Genomic DNA, 14,990 nt, shown 5'->3' with positions numbered 1-14,990 from the left:
CCCCTTTGTAGTTTTATGTTTCATTTCTAGATGATAAATATGGCTGAGAATGTTTTCATGTTTCTGGTCATTTGAATTTCCTTTCACATGAAGTGTCATTTAAAGTCTTTTGTCTAAATTTCTATTAACTGTCTCTTCTTTCTTTCTGATTTACAACAATTTAACTTCCCAGATAGTGTTTTGCTTTTTTTTTTTTTTTTTATACCCAGTAACATATGTTGCAGATCTCCCAAGTGGTTCTTCATATTTTGACCCTCTAAGATTATGGGTATTTATTATTATTCCTTATAGTTTTGCTATCCCTTCTAAAAATGCTCCAAACCAAAATTATAATAAAAAGGGAATGGGCTGATGAATTAGCAAAACAGATAGTAAAGGATGTAGAGAATTCCAGGCAGAAAAAAATAAGAGTGGCATCACCAGAGGGAGAGAAGAGTAGCAAAGTAAGAAACAATCTCAACTGGCTAACAGACTGTTTTAGTCAGTTTTTGTGTCACTGTGACCAAAATACCCAACAATAACAACTTAGAGGAACAAAAATTTATTTTGGGCTCATGGTTTCAGAGGTCTCAGTCCTGAACCCAAAGTGAGGCAGCACATCATGGGGGAAGGACCCAGTGGAGGAAAGCTGCTTAAGTTCCTGGTGGGGTTAGGAAGCGGAAACAAAGAGAAGGAGGGGGAAAAGGAAGGGACTGCAGGAACAACAACCCATCCAGGGCACATCCTCAGTGACCCACCTCTTGTAGCCATGCCCACTCATTTATAATTGCCACTCAGTCCATTCAAACTAGATGGACTGATTAGGATACAGCTCTCACAATTCATTTTACCTTTAAGTAGTTCTGCAGAAACACAGGAGGCTTATGAAAATCATAACACAGATCAATTAAACTTTTAAAATTTCATTTTAATTAGTATTAAATATTACCACATATTAGCATTCAATTAATTAGATCATCTGAATGAAAATAATTTAGTACTTGATAGTTGAAAACAATAAAAATATTTCAGGCAAGATAGAAAACAATTAAATACGATGTTTCTACTTTTCAACATATTAAACCAATTTCATTTGAATTTAACTTTGTAGATTATTAACATATGGAAATCATACAATCAAGAATCATAATGCTACAACTTTGTATGTGCCATGGTGTATGACATCAGGTATGAGGCTGGCAGGCTAATAATCATTAAACCTAATTTTAAACAATCGGCAATTAAAAGTGAAGTTACCACTTTAGTCAAAGGCTTCTCCAATATTATTTCTTTGTATATTTAGATAATGAACTAAAATATGAGATGCAAACAATAATGTGAGGGAAAAAAGATTCAGCTCCTTAAAGCAGTACAGAAATGGCTTCCATTTTATGATTCAATTATGTAATTTGTTTTTTAATGGACACAATATCTTTATTTTGTTTATTTATTTTTATGTGGTGCTGAGGATTGAACCCAATACCTCACACATTTTGAGGCAAGCACTCTACCCCTGAGCTATATAGCCCCAGCCCTGTAATTCTTTCTTTCTTTATTTAAATTAGGTATATACTACAGCAGAATGCATTTTGGTTCATTGCATACGATTCAGCACAAGTTTACATTCTCTGGTTGTACACAGTGTAGCATCACACCATATGTGCAGTCATACATGTACATAGGGTAATGATGTCCATCTCATTCCACCATCTTTCCTGCCCCCATGCACCCATCCTCCCTAACCTCCCTCCCTGTAATTCTGTAATTTTTTTTTTAACATTTAGACATGTTTTTTTTTTTAATATTTATTTTTTAGTTGTAGTTGGACACAATTTATTTATTTATTTTTATGTGGTGCTGAGGATCAAACCCAGGGCCTCGCACGTGCTAGGCGAGCACTCTACCGCTGAGCCACAACCCCAGCCCTGTAACTGTTTTTGGATAAGAATTAATTGATAGTAAAAATGTATTTGGAAAAAAAAAAAGTATTTGGAGTAACTACTTAACCTAACTACTAAGTTGTCTTCTTTTACAAATATTAATAAAAAGGTGAAAGAAAACAGAACAGAGGTTGTTTTTCTCTTGCAGAATGAAAATAACTTATCTGTTTTTTTTTTTTTTTTTTTAAAGAAATCTGTGGAAAGTGAAAACATTAACTGCCAAGGAATGAAATACTGCCATTTAAAAGTCCTATATTAGAACTGGGCATGATGGCACATGCCTATAATCCCAACAACTTGGTAGGCTGAGGCAGGAGAATCATCAATTTAGGGAGGTCCTAAGCCACTCAGCGAGACCCTACCTCAAAATAAAAAATAAAAAGAACTGAAGATATAACTCAGTGGTAAAGCACTCCTTGGTTCAGTCCCCAGCACCCAAAGGAGGAAAAAAAAAGTCCTATAAAAGGGTTGGGGATGTAGCATAGTGGTAGAGTACTTCAAAAAATAATAATAAATAAGAGTCCTATATTAGAAAAAAAAACTACATTGGATATTACATCAAATATTTTTTAAAGTGAAGCAAGTGCTTATTCACAAGATAAAAGAATTTTAAATAGAAAAAATAAAGAAACAATATTTTAAGTAAAAATCCTTTTATCACACTACAGTGATATTATTTTCCTGAAGTTAACAAAATCGTTCATGCTGTTAAGCTAATATTCTTCATAGAACTGATGATAAATTTTAATTATGAATGCTCATGAAGTACCTGATGATACAAGATCAAACACAGCCGTTCAATGCCTATAAAGTGGTTAAGTGCTGAAAAATTCTTAGGCTAAAATAGGTTTATGAATCTCTAAGATCCATTATCATTAAATATGCTTTTATATTTACTAGAAAAGTAATAAAGAAGCCAGGCATGGAGGTGTACACCTGTATTTCCAATGACTCAGAAGGATGAGGCAGGAAGATCAAAGGTTTCAGGCCAGCCTCTGCCACTTAACAAGACTTAGTGAGACAATCTCAAAAAAGACATAAAAAAGGACTGGGGATATAGCTCTATGGTGGAATGCCCCTAGTTTCAAACCCCAGTACTGAAAAAAGAGGAAGGAAAAAGACAGTAAATCACTTTCTGATCTCATTTCTTACTTTTCCTTTTAAAATTATTTCTAACAGGAATGATTTCCAATTGACGCGTAACAGAAATGGAATTCTCACTGTTATAAAAAAGGTATAAAGAAGCTGGGTGCAGTGCGCATGCCTCTAATCCAAGTGGCTCAGGAGGCTGAGGCAGGAGGATCCAGAGTTCAAAGCCAGTGAGACACTAAGCAGCTCAGTGAGACCCTGTCTCTAAATAAAATACAAAATATGGCTGGGGATGCGCCTCAGTGGTAGAGTACTCGAAGTTCAATTCCTGATACCAAAAAATTAAAATAAATACAAAAATAAATTAACCTATATTCTAAATTCTTAGAAAAGGAAACATCATTTGGGAGGAATTATTGTACTTGCCTTCCCTACATGAATCTATAAAGTTAAAATGAGGAAGAATAATTTCATTTATTACAAAATAAGAAGTTTCAATTAAAATTGATGATAAAATATTCAATGTTCATTTAAAAAATATATCAAGAGTGTATCTGGGATTGTTCGGTTTTATTTTCTTTGATGCTGAGTACTTTGCGGTTAGTCCTACCCTGAAATGAAACACACACATACACACAATTAAAATACAGGAAGAGATTTTTAAAAATAATTTTTCAAATAACTTCTAAAATGTTACTTGTTGACTTATAATTCTGACATCCTTTAAATTTGACCCGCAAAACATAATGATTTTACCGCTAGCTTTATTAAAGTTCAAATTAGTCATACCTTTTTGTTCTGGTCTTCTGTACTCTGCTTGAGCTACCTATAGAGGGAAGAAAGTCAAGAAATTCCATAATGGAATACATAAAATAATTGAAAAACTGTGTAAAAATTTAAAATGTTAAAGCTGACTGATTAAAGATACTAAAAATTTTATTGGTACTATATAGTTCATATTTTACATAACAGAAACTAGCTTTATAGCATGTCTTCATAATTTACTTAGTTTTACTAGCATTATGCTTAATATCATTTTTGGAATTTGGTAGTTAGCACTACCAAAAACAAGTTAAGAGATATCTTAACTATGTAAATATATAAAAATATATGTATGATTTGCCACCATACTTTGGCAAATGCTCTTTGAAGGAATTTTTTTTTTGATTAGATGACTTGAGTTCATTATATGCTAAATAAAGTCTAAATTGAAGTTTTCCTAAATTCAGAAGCTACTGATTTCAGTTAACCCACTGGCCAACACACACATTCGAAGATATTCAACATCCTTAGCAATCAGGTAAATGCAAATCAAAACTACCTTGAAATTTCATCTCACCCCAGTTAGAATGGCAATCATCAACAATACAAATAGCAATAATTGCTGATGGTGGGAAAAAAAGATACACTTAACAGCATTGTTAGTGGGCTGAAAATTAGTACAACCACTCTGGAAAACAGTATGGAGATTCCTATAAAGGCTAGGATTGTAACCATCATATAACCCAGCTATCCAAACTCCTTAGTATTTATTCAGAGGAGTAAAATTATCATACTGTAGTGATATATGCACACCAATGTGTACAGCAGTACAGTTCATAACAGACAAGTTATGGAACCAGCCTAGGTGCCTTTCAACAGTGAACAGAGAAAACATGGCATATATACACAATAGAGTTTTACTCAACCACAAAGAAGAATGAAATTGTCATTTGCTCATAAATGGATAGAACTGTAGAACATTATGCTAAGTGAAATAAGCCAGACTCAAAAAGTCAAGGGTCGAATGCTTTCTCTCTTGGGGGATCTCAAGAAAATAGAAGGGAGAATGGATGAATAGAGGAGAGAAATGGAGGGGAAGAGAAAAGGGATGGGAAAGGGGAGGAATTACAAATGAAGTTGAGTAAATTATGCTATGTGCCCGTGTGAACATATTGCAATGAATTCTACTTTTATATTCAACTATAACAAACCAATTAAAAAAAAAAAAAAACAGTAGGAAGATTAAATAGAGTAGAGGAAGGGGATCAAGGGTAGGGAGGAGGAAAGAGAAAGTATGAGGGATTGAAATACAGAATGTTATATGAATTTATGAATGTCAAAATGAATGCCACTATTATGTATAAATATAATCCCCACTAATAAATATATTATGAATATAATTATGTATTTACATATATGTTCTTATTATATATTATATAATTATATATACTATATTTAATTTTTGTATAAGTATTCCACTTCTGTTAGGACAAAATGGGTTAACTCAAACCAATAGCTTTAAAAACAATTAGAATTATATAATAATGTAATATTATAATTATATAATAGAATTATATATTGATGTATAATTATATTACATATAAATTATATAACTACGATGCTATATAAAATATAATCATATTAAATATAATTATACTAAAGGGTATAATAATAACAGAATGTTAATATGATGCATATAAGCTCTAGATTATAATTTTCAAACTATTTTAATGCACCTGTATCAATTCTGTTACAATATTCAGATTATTGAAAATTTGGGAGTCAATGGGTTTAACGCCAATCTACGGTCAGGTAACTTTTTCCTGGCTGGCAGCATATACAAACTACCCTTTTAATAATATGTGTTCGGAATGAACAATCTTACATATTCCTAGAAAATCAAATTCTTTCAATTGACTACAAACTCACCAGTACTTCTGGAGCTATCTTTGGGTTGGTTAAGAGGATAAGCTTTATCATTCTTCAGTTCGTGGATAATACCTTTATTTAAGCAAACATCCACGTGCACATTGAACAGCATAAGATCTGAAGTTTTTTGTTCTAGATTACATACTGGACAAACTAGCGCTTGGCCTGCTGTCACTTGATACACACAAGGTTGGAGTGGTTCATGTCTACTTAGTAACTCAGCATCTTGATTTTCTAATGAAACAAGACAAGACTTGCTTGGAAGACTAGAACATTCCTCCTTGCTGTGCTCAGTGTCTATACTTCCTGCTTTAGATGAATTATTTCTAGTTTCTACCAAATTTACACAATCTACTGAAGTGATTTCTACATTTTTCTGATGAGTTTCATAATATTGCTTTTCACAAAGTAAAAAAGAATGGTTTGTGATTTCTTTCAGGTTAACTTCAGTAGAGGAAGCATTTGAAGAATTCATTTTCGAGTTCTCCCTAATTGAAGGTCCATCAAGACACACATCTACATGTTTATTAAAGGCTTCCAGACTGATACTTCTTTGTTCCCTAAAGCAAACAGGACAGGTAAATATCTGGAAGTTATCTGAATTATCTGATGTTTCTAAATTCTCACTTGTCTTCTTTAAAACTTGGAATGGTTGTGATATCTGTAAACTTTCTTTAACTATAGTTTCACATTTAGATGTGTCCTGGTGGCTCCATTTCCTTTCTGATCGTTTTTTATCAAAGAAACTCTTCTTATGAGATGTTTCTAGAGGTTTTACAAACTGATCTTTGTCTGTTTTCTCTAGCATACACCCAGTGACTGACAGGGCTTGGTTTCCAGCCTGTAAGAAGCCAATGATGCTCCTTTGTTGGTGTTTCTTGTCTTCTTCATTGGGAAAACCAGATATTCGAACACCTAAATTAAACCAATCACAATTAATTCCAAATTCAACAAAGCCAACAGGTATATTAAAAACATTTTACATAATACTGTTGTGACATCTATATAAAAGGTTGATTACAGAGAAATAATAAGCAAGGCTGTATATATTTCCTTTTGTATGTGTGGCCTTGTGTATGCTAAGTATGTACTGTACCACAGAGCTATTTCCCTAGCCCAATATTCTTTTAACTAAAGGATGTGTTTTCAAAGCTGATACTGTGAGTGGAAATTTACTTTCCTTTATACAAGCATGTATCATTAAATATTAGCAATCTATTGCAGTTCATATGATGACAGAACTTTCAATTAATATCTGACATATAATGGCATTCAATATAAAACAACAAATTGAAATCAACTACCCAGACCCTTTAGCTTTTTTTGTTTTTTTAAGGATTTTTTTTTTTTTTTTTTTTTTGGAGCAGTTTTAGGTTCACAGCAAAATTTAGCAAAAGGTACAGAGAATTCTCATATATCCTCTGCCCCTATTCATGTAAAGCCTCTCCTGATATCCACATCCTACACCAAAGTTGAACATTTGTTACAAATGATGAACCTACATTGATATGACATTAGAGTTCACACTCTTGGCACTGTACATTCTATGGGTTTAGAAAAATTTCTTATGTCATATCTTCGCTATTATAAATCACAGAATAGTTTAATTGCCCTTCTATTCCTTTGTGTTCTGCCTATCCATCTATCCCTTCTGTCTAACCCTAGAAAACCACTAATATTTTGTTGTTTGGTTTTATCTTTTCCAAAATATTATGCAGCTGGAATTATATGGTATGGAACCTTTATAGACTGACTTCTTTTACCAACCTGTAAGTTTCCTGCATTTCTTTTCACTGCTTGATAGCTTTTTTTTTTTTTTTTGTATTGGGGCTTGAACCCAGGGGTGCTTTGCCTCTGAGCCACATCCTCAGCTCCTTTTTAATATTTTATTTAGAGACAGGGTCTTGCTGAGTTGCTTAGGGCTTCACTAAGTTGCTAAGGCTGGCTTTGAACTTGTGTTCCTCCTGCCTCAGCTTTCCAAGCTGTTGGGATTACAGGTATGCTTATTTACTTTCCTTTATACAAGCATGTATCATTAAATAGCTTATTTCTTTTATGTACAGAATATTATTACACTGTCTGATTATTCCCTAATTTATTTATCCATCAACTGAAGGACATCTTTAGGCAACTATGAATAAAGCATCTATAGATAACTTGTTATTTGGCTCTTTTAATGAACATTCGTTATTTTGATTCAGGGTATGCTATCTTTTATATGAAAGTATGGCTAATGAACCACTCTTAGTAAGAAAGTGGACATTTGGACTGCTTATCCATACACATTCTTTCACATAATTCACTTTGGAAACATGGTCTATTTGTTTTTATCATATAATGGCTGGAGATGTGATTTCATGGTGTTTCAATCCTTTATTTGTAATTCTGAAATCCAAAAAGTTCTGAAAATTATAAGCAACAAGTGATAAATGATGCCTAAATTAATGTGAAGTTATTTAGAGTCCTTATTGTATGTGAATATATTTTTGTTTATTAATGTTATTTCATCATGGGGCACTGCTCCAGACTCCCAAAGGAGTATTACATAATATACTTACTATGCAGTGAATCTGCTTTCTAATATCTGAATAGGTTTGAATTTTGAAACCTTTCTTGTCCACTTTATTCCAGTACATAATAAGAAACACTTCAATTGGTTCAAAATGGAATCAAACCAATAATCATGGCTTTACATGCATCAGGTTCCAATAAATGGCAGCAGCACAGAAAGTACTTTGTAGTCAGGTTTAAGAAACAAAATAGAGGTGAAAATTTTTTGAAAATTAATTTTTTGGGGGGAAATCTAATAGATTTAAGGAAAAAAAAAAACATACCCATAAGTCTTAATCTCAAGGGACGTGGAAAATCCGCATCAATTTCTGTCCTTAGCAACTCCTTAGCGATGGTAAATATTTCTTCCGCAGTAGAAACAACAGATGAAACTGTAGATGCACGAGTTTTTACTTCAAAATTCACATTCTTCAGTTTAATGGTAACAGTTCTACCCTATAACATATAGAATATATTATTATATAGGCTTTCTAATATTTAGAAAAAAGTTATTTACAAGTTAGAAAAATCCAGAAATGGGTGGGACATGGTAGTGCACTGAGACAGGAGGATCCTGAGTTCAAAGCTAGCCTCAGCAACTCAGCAAAGCCCTAAGCAACTCAGTGAGATCCTGTCTGTAAATAAAAACAAAATAGGGTTGAGGATATAGCTCAGTGGTTGAATGCCTCTGGTTCAATCCCAGAACCGCCTCCCCCAAAAAACCCCTAAGTTTAGAAATGTCTTTTATGTACATGTAAGAATGTGGAAGTATAACAAATTTTATTTATAAAACATGATAATAACAACTATCACAAGAAATAATTAAAATCTATACATAATATGAAAATTCTATTCTAGATACTAACTATTATTCCCATACCCAACTTAATTTTTATAAGATACCCTTATATAAAGGGAAAGTTAACTGATCATTTTTCTTTTTATTGAATCTTAGTTAATTCAATTTCTAAAAAGGCATGAAAATTTTTTTTTTTATAAAAGATCCTCATTAAAAAGGTCTTACTGAAAGCTCACATTTACTGTGTGGCTGGTACATGCCAAATACTATATTTAATAATTTATGTGTAAGAATTCCCTGTGCAGTTAGTGTCTTCGGGTATAGAATTTCATCTGGGGATGATGATGGATGGTGGGGATGGATGCACAACAAAGTGAATGTACTTAATGCCACTGAACCAGACACTGACACATGGCAAAAACTGTAAATTTTATATTGTGCGTATTTTAGTATTCCTGGAGGTTTAACTTAATTCTCCTTCATTTGAGGGTGAGTTAAGACTTACTAATTCATTTTCAAAGGTAAAAATCAGTAATTTCATAGTGGAGAAACGTAGCAATCACCACCTTAACCAACTGATAAAATCCAGAGATGTCATATGGCAACTATATACCACCTGGCAGGATACAATAAGGGCACTTCATCTTTGTGATAGTCTTTCTAAAAACTTATATCCTTGTCTAATTATTAAAAAACAAAACCACCAAACAAACCCAGATTGGATTTTCAAAGTCATGAAAAAAGAGGATAGACTGGGAAACTGTGACAGACCAGAGGAGACTAGGAAGACATAAATGCAACATAGTTCCCTAAATTGAATCCTGGAATAGAGAGGTGATTAACAGAAAATGAGCAAAATCCAAATAAAATTTAGAGTTTATTTAACAATAATGTGCTAATGTCACTTGCTTAGTTTTGACAAATGTACTGTTAACACAAAATGTTAATAATTGAGGAAACTGGATGAAGATTACACTGGAAATCTCTATATTTTTTATCATTTTAATTTTTCTTATTTTTAGTTGTTGATAGACCTTTATTTATTTATTTTTAATTTATATGTGGTGCTGAGAATTTAACCCAGTGCCTCACACATGCTAGACAAGTGCACTACTGCTGAGCCACAGCTCCTTCTCTATATTCTTTTTGTAACTTTTCTGTGAATCTAAAATTTTTCTAAAATTAAAAGTTTATTTAAAATATATTTTTAAGAAGAACTCTGTTATATCATCAAAAGAGAAGCTTATAAGAAAAAGGCTCATCAGATATTCCAGTTTTTTTGTAATAACTTTTTAATATTTTTCTATTACTTTGAACAACTCCACTCCTGGTTTGAGATTGTTGGGAAATACTAAACATGGATTGTTGTGAGAAAAGATTAAAAAACAGAAAATTCAAAGCATTCCAGGCTCCCCCCCCCCCACCCACACCCCAAGTAAGCAACCTGGATTAGAGTCTTGAAACAAAATGTCTATTATTCTAGAAGGTCATTGTTTATGTGAGAAAAATATTAAAGACTAATTGGAAAGGCATTTATAATATGTGAGTACAATTCTGGGGAAATTCTTCTTTGCCTTTCTAAGGCTAATATACTCTCATGTTATATTTAATCAAAGTACTCTGGAGGTAGTATAAAGTCGTGTATAATGATACTGGAAGCATTCCAGCATCACAAGTTTCTTTTTCATAGAATGATCTCATCGTAGACCTCAGATATGGGTCAGATTAAATTTGTCTCTAATTGTTGGGGACAGAATATTCTGTTCCAACATTAACTACTTTGTATTGAGCTTTAAGAAATGGGTAATCTAACTTGTTTCAAGTAGCATCATTAAAATTTTTAAAAACTAGAACACCACATTAAAATAAAGTACCTTAAGCTTTTCTTTCTGGAGATCTTGAGCGAGTTCACTGCAAAGTTCTTGGCACAAGCTGTACTGTTCTTCTGCTTTACTTATTTCACTGAAGGTCCTAGAGAAACAACAATGATTTGGTGCACAAAGCAAACTGTAACTCAAAATAATTTGGGAATGATATAGTATATTTAAATGGTCTAGAATTACTTTATATATTCTGCTGTACAAATAGTTTTCATATGAACTAAGACATAATTAAGTAGAAACACCTACAGTCTATATAAACAATAGAAAACCATGTAGATAGGTAAATTGATTTGCAAAGAAGCAATTTTATACTCTTGTTCTATAATATTTTTTAAAAAGATGATTAAAGTCATCAACAGACAATGCCCCAACTTATAATACGTTCAGTCAAGTATATATGTATATAGATTCTGCTATAGAAGACTATTTTAAGAAAATACAGATGAGAACATCATATTGTACATGAATTTTCTGGATAGAATATCTTTTTCTTTCTTTCTTCCCCCCCCCCTTTTAATTTTTTATTTTGAGATAGGGTTTCGCTAAGTTGATAAGGCTGGCCTCAGACTTGCAGTCCTCCTGCCTCAGCCCCCTAAGTCATTGGAATTACAGGCGTATACCACTGTGCCTAGCTCTGGACAAAGATGTCTTTAAGTAGATTTAATGGGTTGGCTCAGTACCCAGGTACATATCTACTTATCTAGTAGATAAGTGGAAATGGAGGGCTGGTAAGAATAAATGCAAAACTGAATATCTTCAAAAAGATATTGAAATAGATCATATTAACATTAAAGAGTCAGACATTAAAGAGAGATCACAGTAGTGAGAACAAAACCTTGAGCAAATAGTAATTCAGTAGCATCCCCACTTCTAAGACTATCCCCAGCTACTCAGTACTCTTCCCTAGTGGCAACCAATGTTTCTGGCTTCTTATTCATATGAATTCCAGAAATATTCGATCTGCTATGGCTTGAATATATCTCCCAACGGTTCATGTGTTGAAATTTAATCCCCAGTGTGAGATATTAAAAGGGTGCAAACCATCAACTACGGTGTTTAGGAGGTGATTAGAATTAGACAAGGTCATATGGGTGGAAGCCCTCATGATTGAATATTGGTGGCTTTACAAGGAGAGGGAGAGTCACTAGAAGAAACACATAACATGGCTCTATCTTTTGCTATGTGTTTGCCTTACACTGCCTTGGAGCAATAAGAAGGCTATCAGCAGATGTAGGCCTTTACCTTTGAACCTCCAGGCTAAATGAACCTCTTTTCTTCAAAAGTTATCTAGCTTCAGATATGTGGTTACAGAAACAAACAAACAACAACCACAAAAACATTGGGCTAATATGTACATATTAGCAAACAAGCAATAATTTTACCCTTTTTTATATAAATAGAATATTACATACATTATTTAGTACCTTGCTTTTTCTCAATTTATCTTGGTGTTACCAATGAGAAATTAATATCCTCATTTTATATGGCAGCATAACATTCTAATTCAAAGATATAACAATTCATGTGGGATTTTGATAGATATTACCAAATTTCTTACCCTTTGTTGTAGGTCAAATATTGGTCCCTAAAGATGTCTTCCCTGGATCAGTAAATAATGCTATCTAGGAGAACTTTGTTCTTCTTTAATTATAAATGAGAATGGGAATATTTTCATATAGCCTGTCATTTTTTGTTTCCTTTTCTCTTAACTAATTAGATATTTGGTACACTGATGCTTCTTATTGTTTATATGAGTTCTTTACATATTAGAGAAGTTAGGTTTTTATGTGTGATTGTGAATTACAATCTCCCTCTCCCCAATCCCATAACGAATTTGATGTTATAATACAATTTTTTAAAAAGCCAAGAAGAGGGGCTGGGGATATAGCTCAGATGGTAGAGTGCTTGACTCGCATGCATAAGGCACTGAGTTCAATCCCCAGCACCTTTAAAAAAAAAAAAGCCAAGGAGAGTTTTCAGAAAGAAAACTGGAGAATATATTCCCACATATCAATAATTTTCTCAGTAACAAAGTAAAAAAATACAAAAGAAATATTTTTAAACTGTACAACATTACTCATATAATCACATTTTGGATGAATGTGTTCTCTCTCTCAGATTGCTTTTATGTAAATCACAACCTAAAACAGCAATTTTTATCAAAGCCATTTATTGAGTATGTTGTTTTATAAAATTCATTCAGATTTTTTGGTCAGAAATAACATGTGAAATACAAATCCAACCTTCTACTAGGTCAGTGGTTCTTAAATGCCTGTGACATCTTGCTGCTTTGAGGAAATAATTGAGAGACTTTTAAAAAACATTTTCTCAAATAATAAAGTTCCATATCAAGATTTCATTTGTCTTGCAAACAAGATTGTAAGCCCACTAAATTAGCCCATTTCTTTTTTTTTTTTTTTTAAGAGAGAGAGAGAATTTTAATATTTATTTTTTAGTTATCGGCGGACACTGCATCATTGTTTGTATGTGGTGCTGAGGATCGAACCCGGGCCGCACGCATGCCAGGCGAGCACGCTACCACTTGAGCCACATCCCCAGCCCAATTAGCCCATTTCTAAGCTCTCATTCACCAAGAATTAATACTACATGTTGAGGATCCCTTGTCTGAAATACTCAAGACAAGAACATAGATTGGACTTTGGATTTTTTTTAACAATTTCTGAATATTTGCCTGGATATAACAAGATATCTTAGAGATAGACCCAAGAATAAACCTGAAATTCTTTTGCTTCATATACACCTTATATATTTAGCCTGAAGGCACATTTACACAATATTTTTAGTATGCCTGTGTTTTGACTGCAACCAATCACATAAAGTCAGGTGTTAAAATTTTGTATTTGTGGTGACATATTGGCACTTAGAACATTCTGGAAACTCAAGCATTTCAGACTTCAGATTTTCAGACTAGGGATGCTCAATCATTTAATGCCTCTGCTCATGCAACCAATATTTAATGAGTTTCAAGAATTCCTGGGCAGGAGTTGCAGCTCAGTGGTGAAGCGTTTGCTTCACATGAGTGAGGCCCTGGGTTTGGTCCCCAGCACCACATAAAAATAAACAAATAAAAATAAAGATATTGTGTCCATCTACAACTAAAAAAAATATTTAAAACAAAAGAATTCCCAAATAAATCTTCAATTTCAAGACTAGAAATTAGAAACTGGAATCCTAAAATGCCTAGTTTTCAGCGAACAGAAGTAAAATCAACATGCATAAAAATGACTGCAGTTAGCTGGGCACAGTAGTGCATGCCTGTAATCCCAGTGGCTTGGGAGGCTGAGACAGGAGGATCAAGAGTTCAAAGCCAGCCTCAGCACCAAAGAGGCACTAAGCAACTCAGTGAGACCCTGTCTCTAAATAAAATACAAAATAGGGCTGAGGATGTGGCTCAGTGGTTGAGTGCCCCTGAGTTTAATTCCATGTACAACCCCCGACTCCCCAAAAAAAAGAAGAAAAAAAAAAAAAAAGATTGCAGTTAATTTGAGAGTGGCACAACCAAAGATAATAATACCCTGTACCGAAGTATACTGTAGCATGTAAGCTGAAGTATATATTGCAGCATTGTAAACTGCTGAAAACCGTTGATGTGATTTGCAAATACTGTACTAAAAATTAATTTAGAAATTAGTTTAAAATAACATTATGAACAATTAACAATAAATAACAAAACATTACCTCTCAACGCTCATGCTTTTCCTTTCTCCATCCCTTGAAGTGACAAAACAAAAACAAAAAAACAAGTCTTTATTTTCTATTTCAGAAAAGACTGATAGACAAATATAAAAGTAAATATGAAATACCTTATAAGAAGAAAGCATTTAGCTCAAAAAACAAAGCACAGTAGGGGAATAGAGAACATGGATTGAGGGGAAGTCAGATCTGCTATTTTATCATAAAACACCCACAGATTTCCCTTATTATTCTCTCTGAATACCAATATATGCTGTGTTATATCAGAACTATATTGCTTACAAGCAAGTATGGAAATAAAAAGAGAATAATTTTTGGATTACAGAAGACATTTTTATTTCCTGA

General features: G+C 33.1%; 1 protein-coding gene across 5 annotated transcripts in view; it reads right to left on the bottom strand.

Moving 5' to 3' along the window:
* Positions 1-908: 908 nt before the first annotated feature.
* Positions 909-14,990, bottom strand: part of Polk (DNA polymerase kappa) — a 69,051-nt gene continuing 54,969 nt past the window's right edge. For all 5 annotated transcript variants that reach the window (XM_027927487.2, XM_071612520.1, XM_071612518.1 and 2 more), the window contains 6 exons: positions 14,631-14,663; positions 10,923-11,019; positions 8,534-8,705; positions 5,700-6,614; positions 3,798-3,834; positions 909-3,619 (listed from right to left, as the gene is read on the bottom strand). In XM_027927487.2, coding sequence (XP_027783288.2) covers positions 3,535-3,619; positions 3,798-3,834; positions 5,700-6,614; positions 8,534-8,705; positions 10,923-11,019; positions 14,631-14,663 — 1,339 coding nt within the window. In that variant the 3' untranslated portion in view covers positions 909-3,534. The remainder of the gene's footprint in view (positions 3,620-3,797; positions 3,835-5,699; positions 6,615-8,533; positions 8,706-10,922; positions 11,020-14,630; positions 14,664-14,990) is intronic.

This window comes from Marmota flaviventris, chromosome 5, assembly GCF_047511675.1.
Source record: "Marmota flaviventris isolate mMarFla1 chromosome 5, mMarFla1.hap1, whole genome shotgun sequence".
Classification (NCBI taxonomy): Eukaryota; Metazoa; Chordata; class Mammalia; order Rodentia; family Sciuridae; genus Marmota; species Marmota flaviventris.
The sequence above is the reverse complement of the archived record's forward strand: the minus strand, read 5'-3'. Positions and strand labels throughout refer to the sequence as shown.